Source organism: Artibeus jamaicensis, unplaced genomic scaffold, assembly GCF_021234435.1.
Source record: "Artibeus jamaicensis isolate MK-2021 breed Jamaican fruit bat unplaced genomic scaffold, CSHL_Jam_final contig_3126, whole genome shotgun sequence".
In the NCBI taxonomy this organism is placed as follows: domain Eukaryota; kingdom Metazoa; phylum Chordata; class Mammalia; order Chiroptera; family Phyllostomidae; genus Artibeus; species Artibeus jamaicensis.
The window spans coordinates 10,084,911-10,108,963 of record NW_026521723.1 but is presented as its reverse complement, the minus strand read 5'-3'; the positions used below and the strand labels follow the sequence as shown (position 1 = coordinate 10,108,963).

Below are 24,053 nucleotides of genomic sequence, written 5' to 3'. Positions count from 1 at the left end.
GGGAAACTCACTTGTTATTCTTAATGAGTTCAGTGTTATGTCAAGGCCTAAAGAAAATAGCAGATTGAATACTTTATAAACTAATTTAAAAAATCATCCTCTAACTTTTATTTTCCATTATTTCCAAAAATCATTTGGCTATTCTGCTTTAGTTTTTCCATGACTAGAAGTTTGGGCAGCACATCTGTAGGAAATTGTTGAATGACTAGAGCCATCGATTATACTAGGTTTCTGATGTAAAGTTAATGAATTACTCTGTTGTCTACTTGTATTTTATTCTATAATTACATACTGTCCCAGAATTCAGGTGCATATTTATAAAAGCATTCATTACACAGATAAGTAGGTGTCAGTATAATAGGATTGACAAAGTCTATTACAGAAAATTGACAACTAAAACAAATGGTTGCCCTGCTAATGGGGAAAAGTAACATTTTCATAATTGGAAAACAAAGTAGTATTCTACTGCAGTTAATTTGATATAATAAATTACAACTGTTTGTGAGAGATAGAATTTCAGGTTTAAATTATATCCTGATATGATTAAAAACAGTGCTTCTACTGACTCACAAGGTAAGGTCATGTGCCTGATTCCTTGTCACCTCAAGTTTGGGGGGATGTTTTGCTTCGTGTCTGCTTTACTCCTTTCAGATTCCTTTGATTTCTTTTAGCCCTTGTATTAGTCATGGTCCTCTAGAGAAATGTAATGAATAGAATGAAGATACAGTGATAATAGATTGCAGATATAGATATAGGTATAGATTTATTTTTAGGAATTGGCTTGTGTGATTGTGGGACCTTGGGAAGTCTGAAGTTTATAGGGCAGGCTTGCCAGCAGGCTGAAGGCCCAGGTAAGGGTTGATCACTGCAGCTGTCTTCTAATGGCAGAATTCCTTCTTTCTGAGGACTCAAGTCTTTTTCTCTTACGGCCTTCATTGGGTGAGACCCACTCACATTATGGACAGTAGTCTGTTTTATTCAAAGTACACTGATGTAAATGTTAATAACATCTAAAAAAATACCTGCACAGCTACATCTAGACTAGTGTTTGACCAAATATCTGGAAGCAGTAACCTTCCCAAGTTGACATAAAATGAACCATCATAGCCCTTGAAAGTATTATCCTCATTAGAGTCATTTAAACTCCCTCCCTCCCTCCCAGTGTGTACTACTTTTAGAAGAGTCTGGTTTAATGCAAATTTAGACAAATCGAAGAGGTTTATTTTCTTTGTTTCTATATAGTGGATTCAGAGAATTGTTTTATAATACCAATACAGTATATTAAGATTTGGTTTTTAGTGTTATGAAGTAATCATACCTGTCATAGTAATTTTTAGAAAAATTACTGTGAAGTAAAAGCTTTATGCTAGAGTTGTGAATTGTGGCGTTTTTCATTTTAAAATTGATTATCAAGATTTTGGAAGATTAACAAAGGAGCAAAGCATATTTTGTATGTAGGGTTCTTTTCTGTAGTATTTTCATTCCAGCACTGACATATATTTTGAATTAGAAATACAGTCTAGCTGATTTGTTGTGCTGCTGTATGCATAATGTCGCCTTCATCGAGACAAGTAAGTTCTGAGGTAGTTGCTTAGGTAGTGGTTAGAGCATTGAACCAATAGTCCGAACATGTGGATTTGAATCCCAGTATCTCAACTACCTAAGACTGCCTAGACTGGATATGACTTTCAAGATATTTTACTTCTCAGGAGACTTTATTTTTTTTTGTAGGGAGAAATTATTACCTAACTACCTCACAGATAATGTTTATAAGGATTAAATAAAATGTGGAAACAGTAAAATAGCCCTACATAAATGTGATATAATATTACTACCTCTGGGTGTCCTAGATTTCTGAAGCAAATGGCGTATTACTATAACTAATACCTTGTTGAGAATATTTTGATGAAAGGTTAAATAGAATATGACTCCTATAGTCTCTTAATCTGTTTTTTTATGAGAATAAATATGTATTTTGATAGATACTCACAAGGAAAGTAAATGACAAATGATAGAATAGTATAATTCATGGTAAAATATTGAATTGGTATTTTATTTTTTTAATTTGAGAAATACCGTTTGGGATTATTTATCCTATTAGAGTTTATTTGTAAAAATGCTGCTAACATTGCCTCCTCATTTCTGAGCAGTTGTGAGAATTTAGATAAATTTAAGTGTTTTATGTTGCTTGAATCAAAAGAGTGTTTAACAACTTCAAGTTACTCTGTTTTGCACAATTTTAAACAGGTGTTACGGGAATAACTGAAGCAGCTAAGGAGATCACACTGGAAAGCAAGGTACTGGTTTATTGGATATGTTTCCAAATTCAGTGACCTAGTTATTTCCATATGTATATTTTAAGATTACTCATATTATTCTTACTTAAACTGATGATTTGTTATCAAGTGTTTTTATATTCTAGCTTTTTACCCCCTCTCATTTTTTTATATCAACATATGGAAACACTTCTGTTTCCCAGTGCTTCTCTTCTTTTCCTTCTCTGTCATAGGTTTAGAAAAACATTTTTTGAGATTGTAACTGATAAAATCTAATTTTTACTAATTGAGAGGGCTTTTAGTCTGGCATAAGAGAACTAGCTTTTTATGTTTAAATACAGAACATATGTTTATATGTTCTGTAAGTGGAGGCTTTTGAAGTAGTTCTGTCTACTTGCTGAGCAGTAGATGGTATTGATTGATATAGTTAAAATTTTGTAGTTAAACATTTTCTTAAGCAATTTACTCATTACGTCTTATTTCTTAATTTACTGCTACTATGAAGTTTTGTTTGGTTTTTTTTTTTAAACTTAAAGCTAAATTTCAGCATCATTTAGAATCATGACATTTTGAATCATGAGTAGAAGCTAAATAAGTTAGGTTGTATTGTACGATTTGGGGGGGTAAAATATATCATTGGGTGGAATTTTCCAACTTGAAAGTTTTCAGTTAATTCAGACTATATCAGCTTTTCATTTCTAAAGAGAATGATTGTACTTTTCTTTATATTTTTACATAGTTTTTTGAAATTATGTGAGAAAAATAATACCAAATGTCTTTACATATGTTTTCTTAATTATTTTGTTAAGTCTCTTAGAGAACAGAGTATTTAGACAGAATAATTGTGTTTATTTTTTCCTTACAAAACATTCAACCGCAACAATTACTAGTTTCAGATACTCTTCTTTGTTTTTGTTGTTTGGATCTTTTGGGATTTGTAACTGGGCTTAACAGACAATGTTAGAAACTACAACTTTTTTTTTCCAGTGTACAATTTTATGCTTGTTAGAAATTCACTTTAAGCCCTGGCTGGCATAGCTCAGTGGATCGAGCGTGGGCTGCGAACCAAAGTGTCGCTGGTTCGATTCCCAGTCAGGGCACCTGCCTGGGTTGCAGGCCAAGTCTCTACTTGGGGGCACACAAGAGGCAACCACACATTGATGTTTCTCTCCTTCCCTTCCGCTCTCTCTAAATATAAATAAAAATAAAATCTTAAAAAAAAGAAATTCACTTTATGCTTCCCTAAATGGAGTTCATTAGTCTGACTGTTTTTCCTTTTGAAATTCTACTTTTTGGAGAATTTGAATGACTAAGGAGAAATTAAATGGCCTTGCTGCTTCAAAAGATTTTGTTTAGCCTTTAGTGTATATGCTTCAGGTTTTGGGAATGATAAATGGTAGAGTAGTTTAGATAATATTATTTTGGTAGGTTGGGTGTAATTCTTTCATAAATTTTTAATAAATGCAATAGTGGTTAATATGGTGCTTGGTATCCCACTTAACATCGTATGTCCTGCTAAAGGATGAATGCTTAGAATAATTTGCAACTAGAATATCTTTCCTGTCATTTTCTATTTAATATAAAATTTACATTATTTTTTATCATTTAGTGCTTAGAATACTTGCCATCCAGACCCCAAGTATTAATCTTTGTTGTTGATTTCCTCTGTATTTTACTATATCAAGTATGAACATCCAATGTGATTAGAATTTCCATTATAATCAGTTTGTCAGATATTGGCTCATTGAACAATTACCCAGATACTTTCTTCTATTACTTTATATTTTGGGTGTAATAGTGGCACATGACTTAAGTTTCTAGTGATAAGTAAAATTATCCCTAATTAAAATTGTCGATTGTAAATTTGGTGAAACTAGGTATCCAATTTTTGACTTAGTACATTGACTTCAGATTTTTTAATATTTTGTGAAAATGGTAAATATATTAATATATTATGCTTGTTTTTGGTTAGCATTATTCTTCCATTTTAATGCTAATATAGTTAAGAAATTGAACTGAAATCTTATGTGTTGTAAGAATTGTAATTTCTTTTTTTTTTTATATTTTATTTATTTTTCGAGAGAGGGGAAGGGAAGGAGAAAGAGTGGGAGAGAAATATCAATGTATGGTTGCTTCTCATGCGTCCTCTGCTGAGAACTGGCCTGCAACCCAGGCATGTGCCCTGACTGGGAATCGAACTGCGATACTCTGGTTCGCAGGTCCGCGCTCAATCCACTGAGCTACGCCAGCCAGGGCCGAAGAATTGTAATTTCTTAATTCAGCCAGTATATTCATAAATTAGGATATATTGTTTGATTTATAATGATACATTTAACATGTAAGTATGTCATGATTTATAAATATATACCTTTAATATAACTTTGAACTAATTTTTTAATACCAGTGAATTGGTTAACTAAAAATATTGTTTTATTGGTTACTATTTTTAAATGGTTAACTTAGATGACTATTGGTGTTTCTATAATGCTCTTTATATTTTTCTTTTTTTATTGATTAGTTTTAAAGAAGCAGGAAGGGTGAGGGAAGGAAGGAGGTGGAGAGAGAGGGAGGGGAGGGAGGGAGGGAAGGGGGAGGAGAGAGAGAAAGAGAAAGAAAAACATCAATTTGATTTGTTGTCCCACTTATTTATGCATTCATTGATTGTTTCTTGTATGTGCCCTGATGGGATTGAACCTGCAACCTTGGCATTTTGGGACCATGTTCTAACCAACTGAGCCACCTGACCAGGGCAACTTATATTTTTCATTCACAGCATTTTTAATGATTGTTTCTGGGGTTTATCATCTCACTAGAGTAGGAGTTTCTTGAGCATAAGGACTGTCTTAGCATTCTTTTTTTCACTAGTTAGAACTTTGCTGGCATGTGATGTTCAGTATTTGAAATAACGAACATATTTAAGTGACTTTAAATATAATTGATTTCAAAGGACAGTATAAAACTTCAAGATCATTCAGCATTATGTGAGGAGGAGGAAGAGGAAGAGGAAGGAGAAGCTGCAGATATGGAAGGTATCTGTGTTCCAGATTTACTTTAATCACACTAGAATACTGATTTGGGAATATTTGTAATTCATGTTAAATTTTAACATTTAATAGCTCAGAGAGGATTTTGTTTAGTTTAACTTTAATCAGTGCAGAACTTACTTTGATCTTGGAATTGTCTACTTAGAGCATAGCCTTTACAGCATTATTTCTACTGTGATAAATATTAGTCATAAATCTTTAATACTGGGTATTTCTGGAGGATACAGATTCTTAAAGCTAACTTTTAAAACTCTTTCAGAGCCAAACAACATTTGGTTATGCATTTGTATTTTCTTTTTTGATAGCATTGTCCTGTGAAAACCTTACAATAGTGACTTTTAAGGGGGCCTTTTGAACTATACAGAATCCCCTCAATATTCCCTGAGATTCTGAAATGCCATCCAAGGGTTGCCAGCTGAGAATCACTGCATTCATGAATCATTGTTATAAGAGATCAAAACCCTCTGTACTAACAGAACAGAGTCATAGAGGTCTAAAAATATATAGCTATTCTAAGTTTCATATTCTGTTAGCATGGTAATCTTTAATACGTGTGAAACCTCAGATATTTAAAAATAGATGAAAAAATTGCTGTCACCAGAGCAACCTCTCTGTTAAATTCAATCTGTCTTTATTATACACTTTCCCTTGTTTTTTTACATAAGAAAATAGTTTTTTTCCTTTTAAGTATATTTTATGTTGTAACAGTTGTTTTATTTTTCCCCACTTTATGCCCCTCCACCCTGCACCCCCCTACCCACCAGCATTCCCCCAGCTGAGTTCATTTCCATGGGTCATACATATAAGGTCTTTGCCTTCTCCATTTCCTATACTATTCTTAACCTCCTCCTTATTTTGTACCCACCATTTATGCTTCTTATTCCCTGTACCTTTTCCCCCATTCTCTCCCCTCCCCTTCTCCACTGGTAATCCTCCATGTGATTTCCATTTCTGTGATTCTGTTCCTGCTGTAGTTTGCTTTGTTTTAGGTTTGGTTGTTGATAGTTTTGAGTTTGTCATTATTTTACTGTTCATATTTTTGATCATCTTTTTTTTCTTAGATACAAGTCCCTTTAACATTTCATATAATAAGGGTTTGGTGATGATGAACTCCTTTAACTTGACCTTATCTGGGAAGCACTTTATCTGCCCTTCCATTCTAAATGATAGGTTTGCTGGATAGAGTAATCTTGGATGTAGGTCTTTGCCTTTCATGACTTCAAATAATTCTTTCCAGCCCCAAATTGCCTGCAAGTTTTCTTTTGAGAAATCAGCTGATTGATAGTCTTATGGGAACTACTTTGTAGGTAACAGTCTCTTTTTCTCTTGCTGCTTTTAAGATTCTTTTCTCTTTAATTTTCAGTGATTTAATTATGATGTGCTTTGGTGTGTGTTTCTTTGGATTGAATTTCTTTGGGACTCTCTGAGCTTCTTGGAATTCTGCTTCCTTCACCAGATTGGGGAAGTACTCCTTCATTATTTGTTGAAATAAGTTTTCAATTTCTTGGTCTTCCTCCTCCTTCTGGTACCCCTATGATTTGGATTGTGGAACATTTAAAGTTGTCTCAGAGGTTCCTAAGTCTCTCATTGTTTTAAATTCTTATTTCTTCATTCTATTCTGGTTGAATGTTTATTTCTTCCTTCTGGTCCAAACTGTTGATTTGTATCCCGATTTCTTTCTCATCACTCTTGGTTCCCTGTGCATTTTCCTTTATTTCACTTTCTCCTTTTTTGCAGGCCATATTGAACCATTTCTGTGAGCATCCTGATTACCAGTGTTTTGAACTGTGCATCTGATAGGTTGGCTATCTCTTCATTGCTTAGTTATGTTTTTTTCTGGAGCTTTGATCTGTTCATTCAGTTGGACCATTTTTTGTCTCAGTGTACATTTTACAAGTAGTAAGGGGCAGAGCCTTAGGTATTTGCCAGGGTGGGGCAACATGTGGCCTTGTGTGTGGGGGAGGGTCAGAGAGGGAGCAGTGCCGCTTGCTTAGCTCTCAGTCAGCTTTCAGTCACTTCCCCCACTTCCCACAAGCAAATTGGGCCCTTCTTGTGCTGATTCCCAGGTTAGTGGGTTTGTGTACATTCAAGGACCCTGTGAATCTCTCACACAAATTCCCCTGTGAGCCTAGGAGTTTCTCCTGCCACCTCAACCCCCACAGGTTTTTTTCAGTCAAGAGTCTTTGAGGCTTTATTTCCCCGCATGGGAGTTCTTGGTCATGTGGTCTGTCTTGCTCCCCAGTTGTTCCTCCTTGTTTATCTGCAGTTAAATGTGGGGACACCTCTGCCAGCTGCTGCCTGCCCTGGTCCTCTAGTCACCACCTTGTCACAAGTCCTCTCTGCCCCTGCTGACCATATCTGCTCCTCCTACTTGTCTGAATGAATATTTATTATTTAGCTTGTTGGTTGTTGGAGTTACGTATAGTTTGATTTTCTGTCAGTTCTGCGGTTTTTTTGTTTTAAAATTTATTGTCCTTCTTTTGGCTGTGGGAGGAGACACAGTATATCTACCTATACCTCCATCTTGGCTGGAAGTCGCCCTTGTTTTCTATGACACTGGGTTTTCCTCCTCCTTCCTTGACTGTTGACTATTTCTTGTAGGTGTTCTGGGATTCTTTGACTTCTGCACAGCTATTAAATGTTATTATTTCATGGGGTTTCATTTTTTTCTTTTTCCTACACTCACAGATCAATTTTTAACTACTTTTTAGGTTTTTGTAATAGCATAAAAAGGTCTGGCATGGAAACCTGTGCAACAGGAAAAGTGGTATATAAATTACATTAGATTCTCTGTTGAGAGTTTAACAGAGAGTGTTAGCAGTTAGAAAAAGGAAGAGAATGTGAAAAATACAGAGGGCAGGCGACTGCCCTCTTGGAGGCTTACAAATCTTGGAGACTGTAAGGTGGCTGGATCCAAAAATACGTAGAATTTATTATGAGGAAGAGATGTTTTGGAGCGTGCACAAGTAGAAGATGGTGCCAAGTAGAGTTGAAGAATAGTAATGGCAAGTGGTGTTTGTTGATGAGCTAACAGCATAGCCTAAGCCACAGAGCAGCCTCTCAGTGTTATTTTCTAAATCACTTTGGGTCACGTGAAACCTAGCCATATATGTTTTCCTAAATTCTAGTCAGTCTTGTTCTTATTTCCATGGTTAACTCCCATTCTTTGAAAAAATCTAAATGAATTACTTGTAACCAGAATTGCTCATAGCAACCTCAGATACCATTTCTGTGCTCATGACTTTCATGTCTGAACCTCCAACCCAGATCTCCTGAACTCTGTATCTTCTTGTTTAGTTTCATTTCTACCTGGATGACTCATGATTGTCAGAACCACCTTCTTGCACAATATTCTTTGGGATTCCATCCGTGTCTGAATGGCATGCAGTTGTCCAAGCTGAGGTGGGGTGTAGGAAGGACCCTATGAGTAAAGCACTGTTTTTAGAGTGTAGGCTGTGGGGCCGCCTCAAATATCTGACAGCCTTTTAGTATGTTTGTCATACTTACCCTGAAGTAAAGTTGAAGAAATAATTTCTGTGTGTGGGAATTTTGCTTAAAAGTTCTGATGGTATCTCATATAAGTTAATTTCATCCATTATTCAGCAAATATTTATTGAGCAAAACAGTATATATGTATCAGAGCCTTAGGAGCAGGAGATAAAATGGTAAACAAAAAGTACAGGAGCAATACATTTACTGTATTACATGGTCATAAGTTTTAGGGAGAAAAGGGAGGATAAAGGGAGCCTTGGGGTGGGATGGATGTTGTAGTTTTTAAATAGATTTGTCAAGAAAAACCTTATTGAGAAAATGCCATTTGAGTAAAGCCTGGTAGGAAGTGAGTGGACAAGCTATCTGGATATTTGAGGAGGAGCATGTGTGGCTTATAAAATACTGTGAGGAGAATCCTATGTTCAGGGAGCAGTGAGGGGAGAGTAGTAAGCCATACAGTCAGAGAGGTAACCTCGGGGGGCAGATCATGTAGGACCCTGGCTTAAACTCACAAGTGAAATGAGAAGCCATTGGAGGGCTTTTCTAAGCAGAGGAGTGACTTAGCATGACATTAACATTTTAACAGAACCAGTGACTGCAGTGTTGAGAATAGAGTGAAGGGGGATAGGATAGCAGTTAGGAGGCGATTTTGATTACTAGGCAAAACATGATGGTAGCTTGGACTCAAGTGGTAACATTGGAAGTGATGAGAAACGGAATTTTAGACATATTTGAGGGTAGGGGCAAAAGAATTTGCTGCTGGAATGGATGTGGCATGAGAGAGAATAATCAGTGTGACTCCAAGGCTTTTGACCCATCTGGAACAATGTCACTCACTAAAATGGGGAAACTGTTAGGACTTGAATAGCTGTGGAGGGAAGTTGGGAGCTCTGTTTTGGACATGCGATATTTGTGATGCCCTTAGTCAGTCTTTGGAGCCGTAAGTTAAACAATTAGGTAGCCAGGTCTGTAGTCTGGGAATACATTTGGGAGTCGTCAGCAGTTAACATTATCGAGACTAGTGAAATCATCAAGGGAGCAAGTGTGGAAAGGGAAGAGTACAAGGGCCCAAAACTGAGCTCTTCATTATTGTGGAGTTGTTTTTGGTTTTGGTTTTGGTTTTTAAATGGTCAAGATGAAGAGGAACCAGCACAGGGTAATAGTGAAGAAAAAGCTACTGAGGTGGGAGGAAAGCTTGGAAAATACAGTATCTTAAAAGCTGAGGGAGGTCAATTAAGATGAAAACTGGGACTTGAGCACTGGATTCAGCACAGTAGAAGTGACTGATGACTTTAATGAGCATGTTTTATGCAGTTATATAAATCACCTTGTGTATGCTATGGAGTCTTGGAGGACTTCACAGTTTTATTATGCCAGTAGTATTAATAATAGACTGTAGCCCTGACTAATCCTATATATCCTAACTTTCTCTGATCTGGCTCTCTGCCAGGTAAAGTATCTGCTGCTTTAGAAATATGTGTAGAATTAGCTCACTTATATTTATTCATTATCTTTGGTTAGAAACAAAAACCAAAACCCAGTTTTTCATTGCTACTCTGAAATAATACATAATTTAGTTCAGGAAATGATTTTGAATTTGATTAACCTTTTGTTGCTTTTTATAACAGAATATGAAGAGAGTGGATTGTTGGAAACAGATGAGGTTTGTAAATTATGTTTTCTTCTGTTAATTTTTAGTGAATAAACTTGGGGATTAGTGTTTTCATTAATGTCTTGATCTGTCAAGTTTATACATGTATGCATTGGTTATAGCATATAACACTTTGAGTTTTAAGTTATATCTGCTTTTGAGAAAGAAATACATGGGGTAGGAAAAATAAATTTTCTAAAATGTTACATTCATACTGATTTTAATGGTTGTAAATTTTTCTCCCTTACTGCAAGGCTACCCTAGACACAAGGAAAATGGTGGAAGCCTGTAAAACTAAAACTGATGCTGGAGGTGAAGACGTTATTCTGCAAACCAGAACTTACGACCTTTACATCACCTACGATAAATATTACCAGACGCCACGGCTATGGTTGTTTGGCTATGACGAGGTAAAAAATAAAGAAAAACTTAATTTTAATGTACATATTTTAAATTGTGGAGTTTAATTTCTACATTAGGTCTATAGATATATATATTGTGTCCTTTTAAATTTTAGAAATGTTTTGTTTTGCAATTTTATGGTTAGTATTGCACTTGATTTTTATTTTGAAGGAACTATGAATTATTCAATATGACAACTTCACTGCTAAGGATTAAACCTAAATAATTTGTTACATATTTATTGCTTGGTCTCTGAGCTTATTCTTCAAAATGTGAGGGATATTAAACCTGGTGATTAAATTTGTTTGGGAATATACATATTGGATATCTAGGCATTTACAGAATGATCATGTCACATGTGGGTTTTTTTTCCCTTAGGACAGAAAAGTTTTTTAAAAAGGTCATCCACTTAATCGAATGAAAAGATAACTAAAATAAAATTAACTTGTTTAATCTGTCATTACAATGACTGTAAATGGGAAATGAAAATCAAAATATGCCTAAAAGATGGGTTATAGTTATGAAATATTTGGATAACTATGAACTGCCTTTATGTAGGGCCGGTACTACATTAGGTGGTGGTTGATGTCACGTAGCCTGATGGACAGACATATTCCCCTCTTCCTTCCTTGGTATAAGCTTTCCCCCAGATAATCTGATAATTCTCAGTAGCCTAGAATTCTGAATTACATGTGATGTGTGAGGTGGGGACAAATATAAACATTGAAGTTTAGGCCTAGAAGTTTTTAAACAGTAATTTCAAAGCATTTTTTATGGTTTCAGCAACGGCAGCCTTTAACAGTTGAGCACATGTATGAAGATATCAGTCAAGATCATGTGAAGAAAACAGTGACCATTGAAAATCACCCTCATCTCCCACCACCTCCTATGTGTTCAGTTCACCCATGCAGGTCTGTGTATGTATATACATATATATACATATGTATGTGTGTGAGTTTGTGTGTGTAATTCATGGATTTACTACATGGGGAGTTTATAAATGTAGTACCCTAACAAAAAAACTTTACTAAATAAGCAAATAAAGTTTCTTAAGTCTTCCTTAGAAATGTTCTTACACCTAGTTTAATATATAAGAAAAAGGAAAAACTTTACAAATTTATTTTAAATTTAATTCATTAAGAATATTTTTTGGTCCTGGCCAGTGTGGCTCATTTGGTTGGAGTGTCGTCCCTTACACAGAAAGGTTTCCGGTTCAATTCCCGACCAGGGCCCAGACCTGGGTTGCAGGTTGCCTCCCAGTTGGGGCACCAATGGGAGGCAACCCACCGATGCCTCTCCTTCACGTCGATGTTTCTCTCTCCCCCTTCCTGTGTCTCTAAAAGCAAAGAAAAAATGTCCTCAGTCAGGTGAGGATCAAAAAAAATGTTTTTTTGTTCTTTGTATATATTCAGTTATGGTTTAGATCTTTGCGATTTTACTCCTGTTTTTAGCTCCAAGAATAGTTGTATGATCATTTTTATATTAAAAAATACTCATTTAGACATGGTTTGCTGAACTGTGGTGTATCTTTTTGTGAATACGGAGTAAACAGTTAAATTTGTGTTTTTAGGTGACCTATTTATCTCCTTTTATTGGTTAGTGAAGGAAACTGTATATGTAGAGTTTCTGTTCTTCTTTACTCTTTTTTTAAAATTAATTTTTTTCTTTTTTTATTGTATGTTTTCCATTACCATTTATCCTGCCCCCGTACTCTTCCACCTCCACCCACCCCTGTCACCCGCCCACCCCCATAATCACCACACTGTTCTTCAGTTAAGAAGGTGTCAGCCCTACCAAATTAAGTACATTTTATAATTGGTATCAGTGTGTTTTCACAGGGCCAAATAAGTGAAGCTGAACCTATGCATGTGATTTGTTTAGAAGTTTCCCTAAATAGAATAAAAAGTGTTACATGCTAATTTTCTTTATTAATTGTTTCAAATTGGCAACTTCCACAGAATCATTGAGAAATTCTTGTAAAATATTTTTTCAGATTAAAAACTCTGGTATTCGTTCCATTGACTAATTTGATGCAACATTCTAGTTTTCAAAAATTGTTTAATGTTTTGTTCCCATTTTTTACAACCTCTTTATTCTCAAACTTTATCCCATAGAAAGTCTAGTTCATTTTTCTAGTTGATGTCAAGAAGTGTTAATATGGCTGTGAAAAGTAATTTAAGGGTCATTAGTTTTAGTTTTGAATTACCTAAAAGGTTTTCATTTTTGAGTTTTATTTAGTTGATTCCTCTTTCAGCTTAAGGCTTTAGGATGGTGCTTATTAAACTGAGATGTGTATCTTTCTGAGGTCTAAATTTTACTCAGTTGGCAAAAGAAGTAAGCAGTTTAATTGGAAATTAATGTTAAACATTTTAATAAATGACGGTATTATGGATTACAATGTAAGTGTGGCAAAAGTAAAAAGCTGGGGGCCAGTAAAACAGGGCTTCAGGAACAGTTTAGGCCTTGCCATGGGTCACCTCAGATTATGCCTTCATAGCCCCAGGGTTAATGTGTTTACACTTGAGTCTTCTTTGAGTGCCTCTGTCGTGAGGGTTTTATTCATAAAAATTGAAGCAGCATTTTTTATGCCAGGGTGTATATGAAAGATCATTCATTACTTTTGTACGTTGCCCTTGTCTCAGTTTATGTGCCCAGACAATTTTTAAAATTTTTTATTTATCTTTAGAGGGGAAGGGAAGGAGAGAGGGAGAGAAATACCAATGTATGGTTGCCTCTCATGCATCCCCTGCTGGGAACTGGCCCCTGCTGGGAATTGGCCTGCAACCTAGACATGTGCTCTGACTGGGAATCGAACCGTGATCTTTTGGTTCACAGGCCCATGCTCAATCCACTGAGCTGTACCGGCTGGGGCACCGAGACAGTTATTTTGATAGCACTCTTATGTATAGCACAGGAGAAACACCAGTTGACTATGAAAAAAATTGTGGATAGGACAAAAACTTCAGATAAATATCATTCTTTATGTAAATCCAAAAGTATTTATGATAGAATCAGATACATTTTATAGTACAGATGAAGACAAATAAAAAATACAAACTTCTTGACTGATGAATCAGCTTTTCATTAATTGTTTGGCTTATTCTCACCTAAATATTTAAGCAGTCAAAACAACAGCATTATAAATATTTTCCTTTCCTTTTCTTTTTTTTCTTAACTGTCACCATATAGCTTTTTGGAATTTGCCTGGTCTGATTCTTTTTTGTGTTTTAGCAGACAGGCCCTTGCTCTGCAATTCTGCCCTGGCGTGATTTCCCTTTCTCTGGGTTTCTCACCCCTGCCCTCCCTTAGGCCCCACTTTCCACCCCTGTCTTTCCACTTCCATTAGAGTAAAGCTAACTGGTGCCATTGTGTGTGTTTGTAACCACTGAAGCTTTTTAAAATTATCCCCTCCTCCAAGAGATCTGTCTGCATGACTCAGCAATCTGACTTATTGGGAAGTAGAGAAAATATCTAACAATGCAACTATTATCTATTAAAACTAATTTACTGACAAATAAGGTAGATTTCTTTATAAAGATATCTCTTATTTTGTGTTCTGTAATTGATCTGTATTAATAAGATTTGTACTTTTGCTTTTAGGCATGCTGAGGTGATGAAGAAAATCATTGAGACTGTTGCAGAAGGAGGGGGAGAACTTGGTGTTCATATGTATCCTTACTTGTTATGTGCTTAGCAGCAAATTGGCTGCCCCTTTTGGAGGTGGAGGGAGGGTTAGTGTAATCTTAATGGCACAGTACCTATAATTTGTTTTAGCCTCTCATATCAGGAAGTCTTAGTAGGACTCTCTAATTATTTGGAATACATCGTGATTGTTCTGTTTTGTTCAGTTGGTTAGCACAGTCCCTGTGTGCATTAGGGCTGCCTTTTTACAGGAACTGAAACAAGTTTGCCGAACGCTTTTGTTCATCAGAGACAATGGCCAAGAGTATGTGAATATAAAACCATTGCTCTTGATGAAAAAGAAATCTAGTGGGCTTAATTTATTGGTGAAAGATGAGTAATCTTAATTTAGAGGATAACACAGTGTCTTTTTCACTAAGTATATTTCCAGTTTAACATGTTACCAAAAATGTGCTTTCCCTTCAGGTAAAAGTAGAGTTGTGGCAGCCTAAGTCTCCCTGAAGCAAAGAATTCAACTTAAATAGGTTAAAAGGGAAAGCACATGAAACATATTTTAGATATTCTTAAAATACAGTATTTTCATTTTTCCCCCAGTTTTCATTTTTATTTCATTTTTCCATAGGAGGAGTACCCTTCCTATATCTTATGTTTGTCTTTTGGGGTTAACTCAGTTCTCTGGGGTTATCAAGATGAATAAGTTAAACTGATGAATCCTGAAATGCACGTATCCATAGCCTGGATTCACCAAAATTAGCCAAAGTCAGTGCTTTAGTTGCAAAATAGCTTGAATCAGTTTGGTGCTAGATTGCTATTAAATGTTCCCCTCAGTGTTAGATGTAGACTAAGGGTTCCTTCCCATCTTGGAATTACAGATAAGCTAAACATTGCAAATAAAGTGCATCCCTCAGAGGTGCATTGACCTGATTTGATAGTGAAACAAACCAAGAGTTTTTGATCCCAACCAGATTTATTCCTGAACTGTTAGTGCGCATAATATGAGCACTCGTCTCTGTGTTAGAGGTTAGGTAGCAACGTTGAAGACACTATGTAATTTAAGGCTCTCTTACATAAGCAAATTTATAGGCAGTAAAAGAACCATTATCTAGTCATTTAAACAGAGACACCTTGTCTTTATTTTTACATCAAAATAATTGGGCTTGTGTGAACTCTTACTCGTGAAGAATTTTTACATTCAAGTATTAAATGGGAATGGAAAATCAGAGAGCTCCTCATGTGGAATAGACACAAACTTTCATGAGTGAAATTTTAAAACACAACTTGATTTAAGATTTTATCTTGTGTTTTTTCTGAGAAATTATTGCTTAATAAAATAGATAATTACAGTGCCAGCTTAAACCATAGAGCTATTTCCCAATCTGTTTTCCTTAGCCAGAGCCCTTTAGGTATCTTCTGATTTTCTTGAAATTTGTACAAGCTGTCATTCCAACAATAGAGTATGACTACACAAGACACTTCACAATGTAATGAAGAGCGCAATCTATCCTAATTACTGGTTCTGATTTGTAAAGAATTAATCCATAGACGTGACCATTGACCATATTCACCAATATGTACAATTTCTCTAATAAAGGGGCTTATATGTTTATGCATTAAATAAAAAAAGTTCCACTACCAGCCTTATTTGTTTAATAAAAATGAGTATAAACAGATTATTTCTCTGGCTTCTTATCAAAAAGTGATACAGTATTTCTTTTACATAACAACTCTTTAAGTGAAGAAGTATCTCATACAGAAGGTTGATAAAAATATTTTTGGTTCACATTTATGAAGAAGGTATTTAAATGTGTGCTCATGTGGGAACAAGACGTAGAGAATACTGCATGCTGGACTTACCTTCCCTTCTTTCTCTTCTGGTTCCTCCTGTCTTACACTCTCCCCAAGACTCTTATCCACTAATAGTTAATATTTATTTTTTTCAGTTGATGATATATGTTTTATTTATTTTCTTTTTTATTGTTGTTCAAGTACAGTCTCCATTTTCACCCCACCACGTCCCCCCTGCCTGACTCATCCCCTCCTCCCACTGTCGAACCCACCCCCTTTGGCTTTGTCCATGTGTCCTTCATACATGTTCCTTGATGGCACCCCTTGTTATCCCTCTCCCTGCTCCTTTCTGCTTACTGTCAGATTGTTCTTTATTTCAGTGTCTCTGGTTATATTTTGATTGCTTGTTTGTTTTGTTGATTGGGTTCCACTTATAGGTGAGATCATATGGTATTTGTCTTTCACTGCCTGGCTTATTTCCCTTAGTGTAATGCTTTCTAGTTCCATCTATGCTGTCACAAAGAGTAGGAGTTCCTTCTTTCTTTCTGCTGCGTAGTATTCCACTGTGTAAATGTACCACAGTTTTTTGATCCACTCATTCACTGATGGGTACTTAGGTTGCTTCTAGCACTTGGCTATTGTAAATTGTGCTGCTATGAACATTGGGGCACCCAGGTTCTTTTGAATTGGTGTTTCAGGATTCTTAGGGTATAATCCCAGCAGTGGAATTGCTGGGTCAAAACACAGTTTTATTTTTATTTTTTGAGGAAATTTCGTACTGTTTTCCACAGTGGTTACACTAGTCTGCAATCCCACCAACAGTGCACTAGGGTTCTCTTTTTTCCACAACCTCCTCAGCACTTGCTGTTTGTTAATTTGTTTATGATGGCCATTCTGACCAGTGTGAGGTGGTATCTCATCAAGAATCTATTTGATAGATTCTCCTAAAAATGTTAGGTTAAGTATAGCAGGCTGGTAGAAGGGATTCTGTAAAAAGCACATGAGCTCTCATAAGCTAATTCATAGGTAAAGCTTACTACTTGTGAAGGTATAGAATGGAGACTACTTCGTATTTATAACTTTTTCTGTTTCCAGAGCTTTAAAGGAGTGCGTATTCTTGCAATGAAAAGTGATATATGCCTGCAATGAGGTAAATCTTTGATTAGCATATAGAAGTAAGCCAAAAACTCTTGTGAAGGGTAGAATTACAAACTTTCTAGAAGAAAGCGTAGGAAAACTATTTTGTCATCTAGGATATAGAAGGGCATTTTAAATACAGTCTCCACCCAGCATGGATCATAATACAGAAAAAATTAATTTTGTTACACCAAAATTATGAATTTATTTTTTAAAAATACCCTTTAGTGAAATTAAATAGACAAATAACAGTTCTGAGTGGATACTTATTAAGTCTAAAACTGACAGGTCTCATTTTTTTTGACTATACAAGAGATTCTATAAATCAGGAAGAAAGAACATCAGGGTATTAGTTGATCTGTTGCTGTATAACAAATTACCTCAAAATGTAGTGGCTTAAAACAATAATAAGCATTCCCTATGTCTCTCAGTTTCTATAGGTGAGGAATTTGGGGTGGCCCAGCTGTGTGCTCCTGTGTCACAGCATCATGATGTCGCAGTCGGCATACTGGCCACAACTGCGGAAGATGAAGGCTCCACTGGAGCTGGAGCATCCAAGTCTATGCACTTGCCAGATGGCAAGTTGGTGCTGCTGGTGGCTGTTTCTCCTTGTGGATCTCTTGATAAGCCTCTTTGAGTGTCTTCAAGACATGACAGTGGGCTTCTCCAAGAGCAGGTCATCTAAGAGTAAGGCAGAAGCCAAGGTATCTTATGACTTCATCTCAGAATTTGTACACTAATTTTTTCAAAAATCAGCCCTGCCCCGTATGATAGGGAACTACAGAAAAGTGTGAATACCACGAGGCAAGGATCAGTGTGGGCCATCTCATAGGCTCACTACCACAGCCCAGAATCCTGATTTTTTTAAAGAAGATGACATGAATAAGCAATGTTTAGAAGAAACACAGAAGTCTACTAAGCGTGTTAAGATACTTAAAAGCATCAGGGAGATGTTACTTAACAAGGTGCTTCTTTACACCAAATTAGCTGGCAAACTTTTAGTTGAATAATGATAAGTATTCAAAGATGTGAAGACAGATGTGCAGACAGAGTCTGCACTGCTGATGGGGTGCAGACTCACAGCCATTACCACTCCCACCCTACTTCAGATGCTAATCACCAGCAGGAAGCAGGCCCCTGTGTTACCCACAACGTCGGTCTTATTTGGCTGGAGATCAGAGGTTCCCATGACCTGTCTCCTCAGATTTACAGGTCACAGAGCTCAGGAACACATGTTCACCAGTTTATTAAAGGATAAGATGAAGTATATAGACAAACAGCCAGAAGAAGAGATACATACAGGTCTGGAGATGGGGGGAGGGGTACAGGGTCGGGGAGGGCAGTCTGGAGCATAGGAGCTGTGTCTGCATAGAATTGGGGTGCATCACCTTCCTGGTATGGATGTGTTCACCAGCCCAGAAGTCTGAGCCCCTACTATTTGGATTTTATGGAGGTTTCCTCACATAGTCATGATCAATTAACTTTGTTTCTAGCCCCTCTACCCTCTTCTGAGGATGAGGGGTGGGACACACAATTTAAAGCTTCTAGTCATGGCTTGATTTTTCTTTTTTTTTTTTTGCAAGTTTTGTGATTATCTTTTTTTTTAATTTATTTATTGTTCAAGTACAGTTTTCTGTCTTTTACTCCCATCCCAGCCCACCCACCCCCAGTGCTCCCTACCTCCCTCCCATTTCCACCCCCCTTAGTTATTGTCCCTGTGTCCTTTATACTAGTTTCTGTAAATTCTTCCCCTTTTTCCCCTGAAATTCCCTAACCCTCTCCCCTCTGGTCACTGTCCCCCTGTTCTGTATTTCAGTGTCTTTGGTTATATTTTGCTTGCTTGTTTGTTTTGTTGTTTAGGTTCCTGTTAAAGGTGAGATCAGATGGTATTTGTCTTTCAATGCCTGACTTACTTCACTCAGCACAGTGGTTTCCAGTTGTATTCATGCTGTTGCAAAGGGTAGAAGCTCCTTTCTTTCTGCTGCATAGAATTCCATTGTGTAAATGTACCATAATTTTTTGATCCCTTCATTTACTGACGGGCACCTAGGTTGCTTCCAGCTGTTGGCTATTGGAAATTGTGCTGCTATGAACATTGGGGTGCGTAGGTTCTTTTGGATTGGTGTTTTAGGGTTCTTAGGATATAATCCTAGCAGTGCAATTGCTGGGTCAAAAGGCAGGTCCATTTTTAGTCTTCTGAGAAAATTCCATACTGTTTTCCACAGTAGTTGGCTTGATTTTCTAATCGCCAGCCCCTATCCAAGAGCCCACCAAGCTGCTTTGGGAGAACAAGAAATACTCCTGCTCTTATCACTTAGTAATTTACAAAGGGTTTTAGGAGCCTCGTGTCAAGAACTAGGGGCACAGACCAGTACATGTATTTATTATAGTTTCACTGGGGACATGCTGGAGGATGCATTTATCATTGGTTACAAGGTATCACACAGTAATTAGAAACAAGACACACATGAAACAACATGGATAGATCTTTAACATAGTTCTGAATCAGAAAGTCTCAGTCCTGGCTGATGTGGCTCAGTGGATTGAGCGCCAGCCTGCAAACCAAGTAGCAGGGTTGCTACTTGTATTCCCAGTCAGGGCACATGCCTGGGTTGCAGGCCAGGTCCCCAGTGGCAACCACACATTGATGTTTCTCTCCCTTTCTCCCTCCCTTCCCGTCTTTCTAAATATAAAAAAATAAAATCTTTTTAAAAAGTGTCAGTTCTTTCCTTTGTCGTTTCCCCTGTTTTTTTCCATTTTTATTTGGTTATTGTAAAGGCCTGTCCAAATAAGGCTAGGAAATTTTTAGGCGCCAACACCAGCTGCTCGCCAACAGCAGTCCAATCAGGAACTTTTGCCCTAGTTTGATTGAGCCAATAGCTAACCGCCACGTCTGCTTCTGTATCCCCTGCTTGCTTGCTTGCCTGCCCCTATAAAAACCCAGTAGTCTGTAAGCCAGGCGCGACTTCCACTTTGGCGGCTCTGCGTAGCCGCGAGACTACGGTCTCGTTTGGGAAGTTCGCCCCTGCGCAGGTAAAACTTGGCCAATAAATTTACCATCAAACCGCTCTCAGTGTTCGGGGATTCCTTTCGCTCGCAACTTGAATACAACATTTGGAGGCCCCAGCGAGATCTAAGGAGTGTCTCCGGAGACTGAGACTACGAAGCCCGGGTAAGTTTGCCGCGGAATTTGGTTTGGGAGTCTAGACTCATTTGAGCCGCGAGGTGGTAGGCGAGACGTCGCCGGTAGTCCACCCGCGGGGTTCTCAAGGAGAGGACGCTCTCGAGAACCGGAGCTCTTGCTCCCGCGACTAGGTCGCATTTGGTTTTTGGTATTCGTTCCGCGCCGCGACTGAACGCGCTAGCGAAGTGTGAATGAGTGAAGAGACTGTAGTGCGCCACGGCCTGTTTGTGCGTGAGTGGACTGAGTGGAGAGGAGCGAGGTGTGTGTTTCTATGCGGGATATTGGTAGCCCTCATCCTTCTAATCGCAGGCGCTGTGAGAAGCGAGAAAAAGGCGTCCGCGATGGGACAAGGAAGCTCCACCCCAAGCACTGCCCTTGACTGCTTACTAAACAATTTCTCTGACTTTCAGAATCGCGCTCGGGGCTATGGGGGTCCACCGCCAGACCCAGAAGTCCTGCGAACTTTCAGTGAGATTGAATGGCCGTCTTTTGACGTAGGATGGCCGACGGAGGGGACTTTTGATCTGCCCCTCCTTTTCGCGGTCAGGCGGATAGTATATGGGACCCCCATCCAGATCAGATGGTATATATAGATGTGTGGGTAGACATAGCTACTGACCGCCCCGGTTACATACGCCGGTGTCAGTCCAATGGGCAGAGGAGGAGAAGGGCCATCTGCGTGGCAACGGCGCCGAGGCAGGCTCCCCGTCTGCAGGCAGACAAAGGGCGCCGGCCTCAACGGGACCAGGCAGACGGGGAAGGGAAGAAGCTATACCCTGTCTTGCCTGAAGTACCTGAGGACCCGCTGTTGGCCCCTTCCGCTCCTCCCCCATATCGCCAACCCCTGCCCGACTCCGCGAGCGGGGAAAGGGAGAGAGTCCAGAGCCCTCCCCATACCCGCGGCGGTACTCAGTATGGGGGTGAAAGTTTGGCGCCAAGACAGGATGGCGCCGCCATTTTGCTGGAAACGGTCGCGCCAAAACCAGGTGGCGCCGCCATTTTGCCTCTCAGGGAGGTGCCGCCGGCTCCAGACGCCCCATTACATGCACCACCGCGGCTAATATATGTCCCTTTCTCAACCAGTGATCTATACAATTGGAAACTGCAAAATCCCCCGTTTTCTGAAAAGCCCCAGGGATTAATTTCCCTGTTAGAGACCATATTTAGAACCCACCAGCCGACATGGGATGATTGCCAGCAAATTTTACAAACTTTGTTCACTTCAGAAGAAAGTGATAGTTAAATCTAAATAAGCAGAAATATGTACAGAGGATATAAAAGTTTTAAACCTAGAGTAAAGGAAACTTCAACTACTTGTTTTCTGGTTTCATGGGAAAAAGCAAATTTCCCATGTGCGGTTCTGTTTCTGATTAGAAACCTGTATTGAAGACCTAAGGAAGGTCACTGTAACCGGTTGGGGAGAATGCTTTTGCCACCTGGGACCCAGGAAGGGTCATTTGGGGCTGACGAGTGCTTCAGCCTGAGGCAAAGGGCATGTCTCTGCCATGAGACCGGGCCTGAAGGAGCATGTCTCTGTGAGGCACCAGTGGAAGCATTGGTGCGAGAGAATATCTCTACCTGTATTGTTTCAGAACACTGTGTTTCAGATTTTGCTCTGTATCTACTCTGAAAAAGAAATTGAAGATTCCAAGAAAGGTTGAAACTTCATACTTTGTAAAAAAAAGTGAACAAAAGAAAGTATAAGATATGAAAATGAAGAAGTTTTTTGAATGTTGCTGAAGGGCTGTGAGAAGCTGTGAAGATAAAAGAGAGTGTATAAAAAGTTATAAAAATTTGCAAAAATTTTAAAAAAAAATTATGTGAAGTTAATAATAGAAGGTATAAAGCATAGAGATGCAATCTTAGTGGATATCAGAAAGAAAAAAAGATTTTCCATTATGCTTTATATTTTTCTCCCTACCTGATCTCTCCAGAATTGGCATTCTAAAGGAGTAAGTGATGACAAGGTTTCTTTGCATAAAACCAATAAGACCAGTCTTTAATAGTGATTTTGTTAACCAGGACTTTGACTGGAACATCACGCCTGAAGGAGGCATGTATGTGTTCTGGTCGTTACCAGAAAGCTCAGAGGAACTGGGATTGACCTGTGAAGCTAGTAAAAGCCCACAAGAAAAGCCTAGTACTTTAGTTGGTTGTGCGGTTCGTGCCAATATTTCTAGGGAAGGAACGAAGGTTGCTTTCCTGAAAGATGGCTAAAAAGGAACCTGTAGGCACAATGGAGGCTCAAGGACTTGAGCGAAACAACTGGTACAGGCAAAGCCAGATGGCAGGTGTGTGGCTCTGCGTTTGTGCCCTGAGGGGGCGGAGTGAGAAGTCAATCTGAAGGTTCCCTGTGTCAGTTCCAGCAAAGTAGACTTAGGGATCATCAATGATCCAGGCTGCTCTTGGTGTGTTTATGCAAACGAACAGTCAAAATCAAAAGCGGGACCCAAGTAGTCCCTGTAAATAACAGTGAGGGTGATCTTAGGGAGAAAAATTATAATTCAAGGAAAATCACAATGCTCAGTATTGGACATCAGAATGGCGCAGCTAATTGTCTTGAAAGTTTGTTTTCATTTGAAAGTTGAAACCAGGTTTATGATATTAGATGCACAATTTACAGGTGCAAAGGATCTTGCAATGGAATGTTTTCCCCAAAAGACAGTCTCACAGCGCAGAGACTGGTTTGGGAATTGTTGTGTGAATTAACCTGTGTGTTCTCTGTTTTCATAGAGTGTATGCCTATGACCTGCCTATGCCTGTGAGTGATTGGTTGCAATATAGGCCTCACTTAAGGAGCCCATCTTCATCATCACCCCCCTAAGACTCAACGGTTTGGCTGAACTATGTAGTTGGGTTGGTGAAGGGCTGGGGCGGTCTGTGGGATTCACTTGAAACTGATTTTCCCTTTTCTGTCTTGATGGCTTGGACAGAAAGGGCTCAGAAATCTGAAAGGAGGGAAATCTTAATGTATTCCCCTCAGCCTGAGTGAAGTATAGTAAAGCACAAAAGTTTTTAGATAGGTGTAGCATGCCTCGTACACCTTCCACTGAATAAGCCATTCTTTACTGGAGTATCTGCCTTTGTCAATTAATGGTTATGATTTAATTGTGCTTCCAATTTCTTGCCTAATCTGTCACCTCCAGAATATGACCTGACCGGAATGCCAACAGTTCAGTAATGCCAGCCTTTGGACACCAAGCCTACGACGTCAGGTGACAGCCAACTGACCAGGACCCTGTAAGGTCTTTCCCCTTGCAGGAAGGACTCCCTCTGTGCTGCACTCCCCTCCCCTTTCAGGGCACCCCTGACCCCGGAGTACGTAGGACAGCGTCCATTTTCAGCTCGAAGCAGTTACAAGAAGATGAGATCTGCGTCCCTTTTCCTTTATATAATTATAAAGTAGGTGGGGGGTGCCTGAGACAAAACCCCTTCCCGAG

General features: G+C 38.4%; 2 protein-coding genes across 4 annotated transcripts in view; both read left to right on the top strand.

Annotated features, from left to right (window-relative positions):
- The window catches only part of ATG3 (autophagy related 3), a 29,525-nt gene extending 13,348 nt beyond the window's left edge, over nt 1–16,177 (top strand). The window contains exons 6-12 of the mRNA XM_037144294.2: nt 2,248–2,297; nt 5,224–5,305; nt 10,441–10,475; nt 10,718–10,873; nt 11,649–11,776; nt 14,466–14,534; nt 15,911–16,177. Of these exons, the coding sequence (XP_037000189.1) occupies nt 2,248–2,297; nt 5,224–5,305; nt 10,441–10,475; nt 10,718–10,873; nt 11,649–11,776; nt 14,466–14,534; nt 15,911–15,992 (602 nt within the window). The 3' untranslated portion in view covers nt 15,993–16,177. The remainder of the gene's footprint in view (nt 1–2,247; nt 2,298–5,223; nt 5,306–10,440; nt 10,476–10,717; nt 10,874–11,648; nt 11,777–14,465; nt 14,535–15,910) is intronic.
- A 4,035-nt stretch (nt 16,178–20,212) lies between these two features.
- Nucleotides 20,213–23,814, top strand: LOC128627066 (uncharacterized). 3 transcript variants are annotated; one of them, XR_008391150.1, is made up of 2 exons: nt 20,213–20,601; nt 23,760–23,814. XR_008391150.1 is itself a non-coding variant. In XM_053663180.1 (2 exons), the coding sequence occupies exon 2, from the start codon at nt 21,194–21,196 to the stop codon at nt 21,854–21,856; it is 663 nt and encodes a 220-aa protein (XP_053519155.1). In that variant the 5' UTR covers nt 20,213–20,601; nt 21,024–21,193; the 3' UTR covers nt 21,857–21,862. The 3 variants fall into 3 exon arrangements, 1 of the variants encoding a protein (XP_053519155.1); XR_008391149.1 differs by lacking the exon at nt 23,760–23,814 and adding an exon at nt 23,347–23,611; XM_053663180.1 differs by lacking the exon at nt 23,760–23,814 and adding an exon at nt 21,024–21,862.
- The last annotated feature ends 239 nt before the right edge of the window (nt 23,815–24,053 follow it).

Coding starts and splice junctions, on each gene's coding strand:
- LOC128627066 (XM_053663180.1), top strand. CDS start 21,194: ATGGTATATATAGATGTGTGGGTAGACATAGCTACTGACCGCCCCGGT.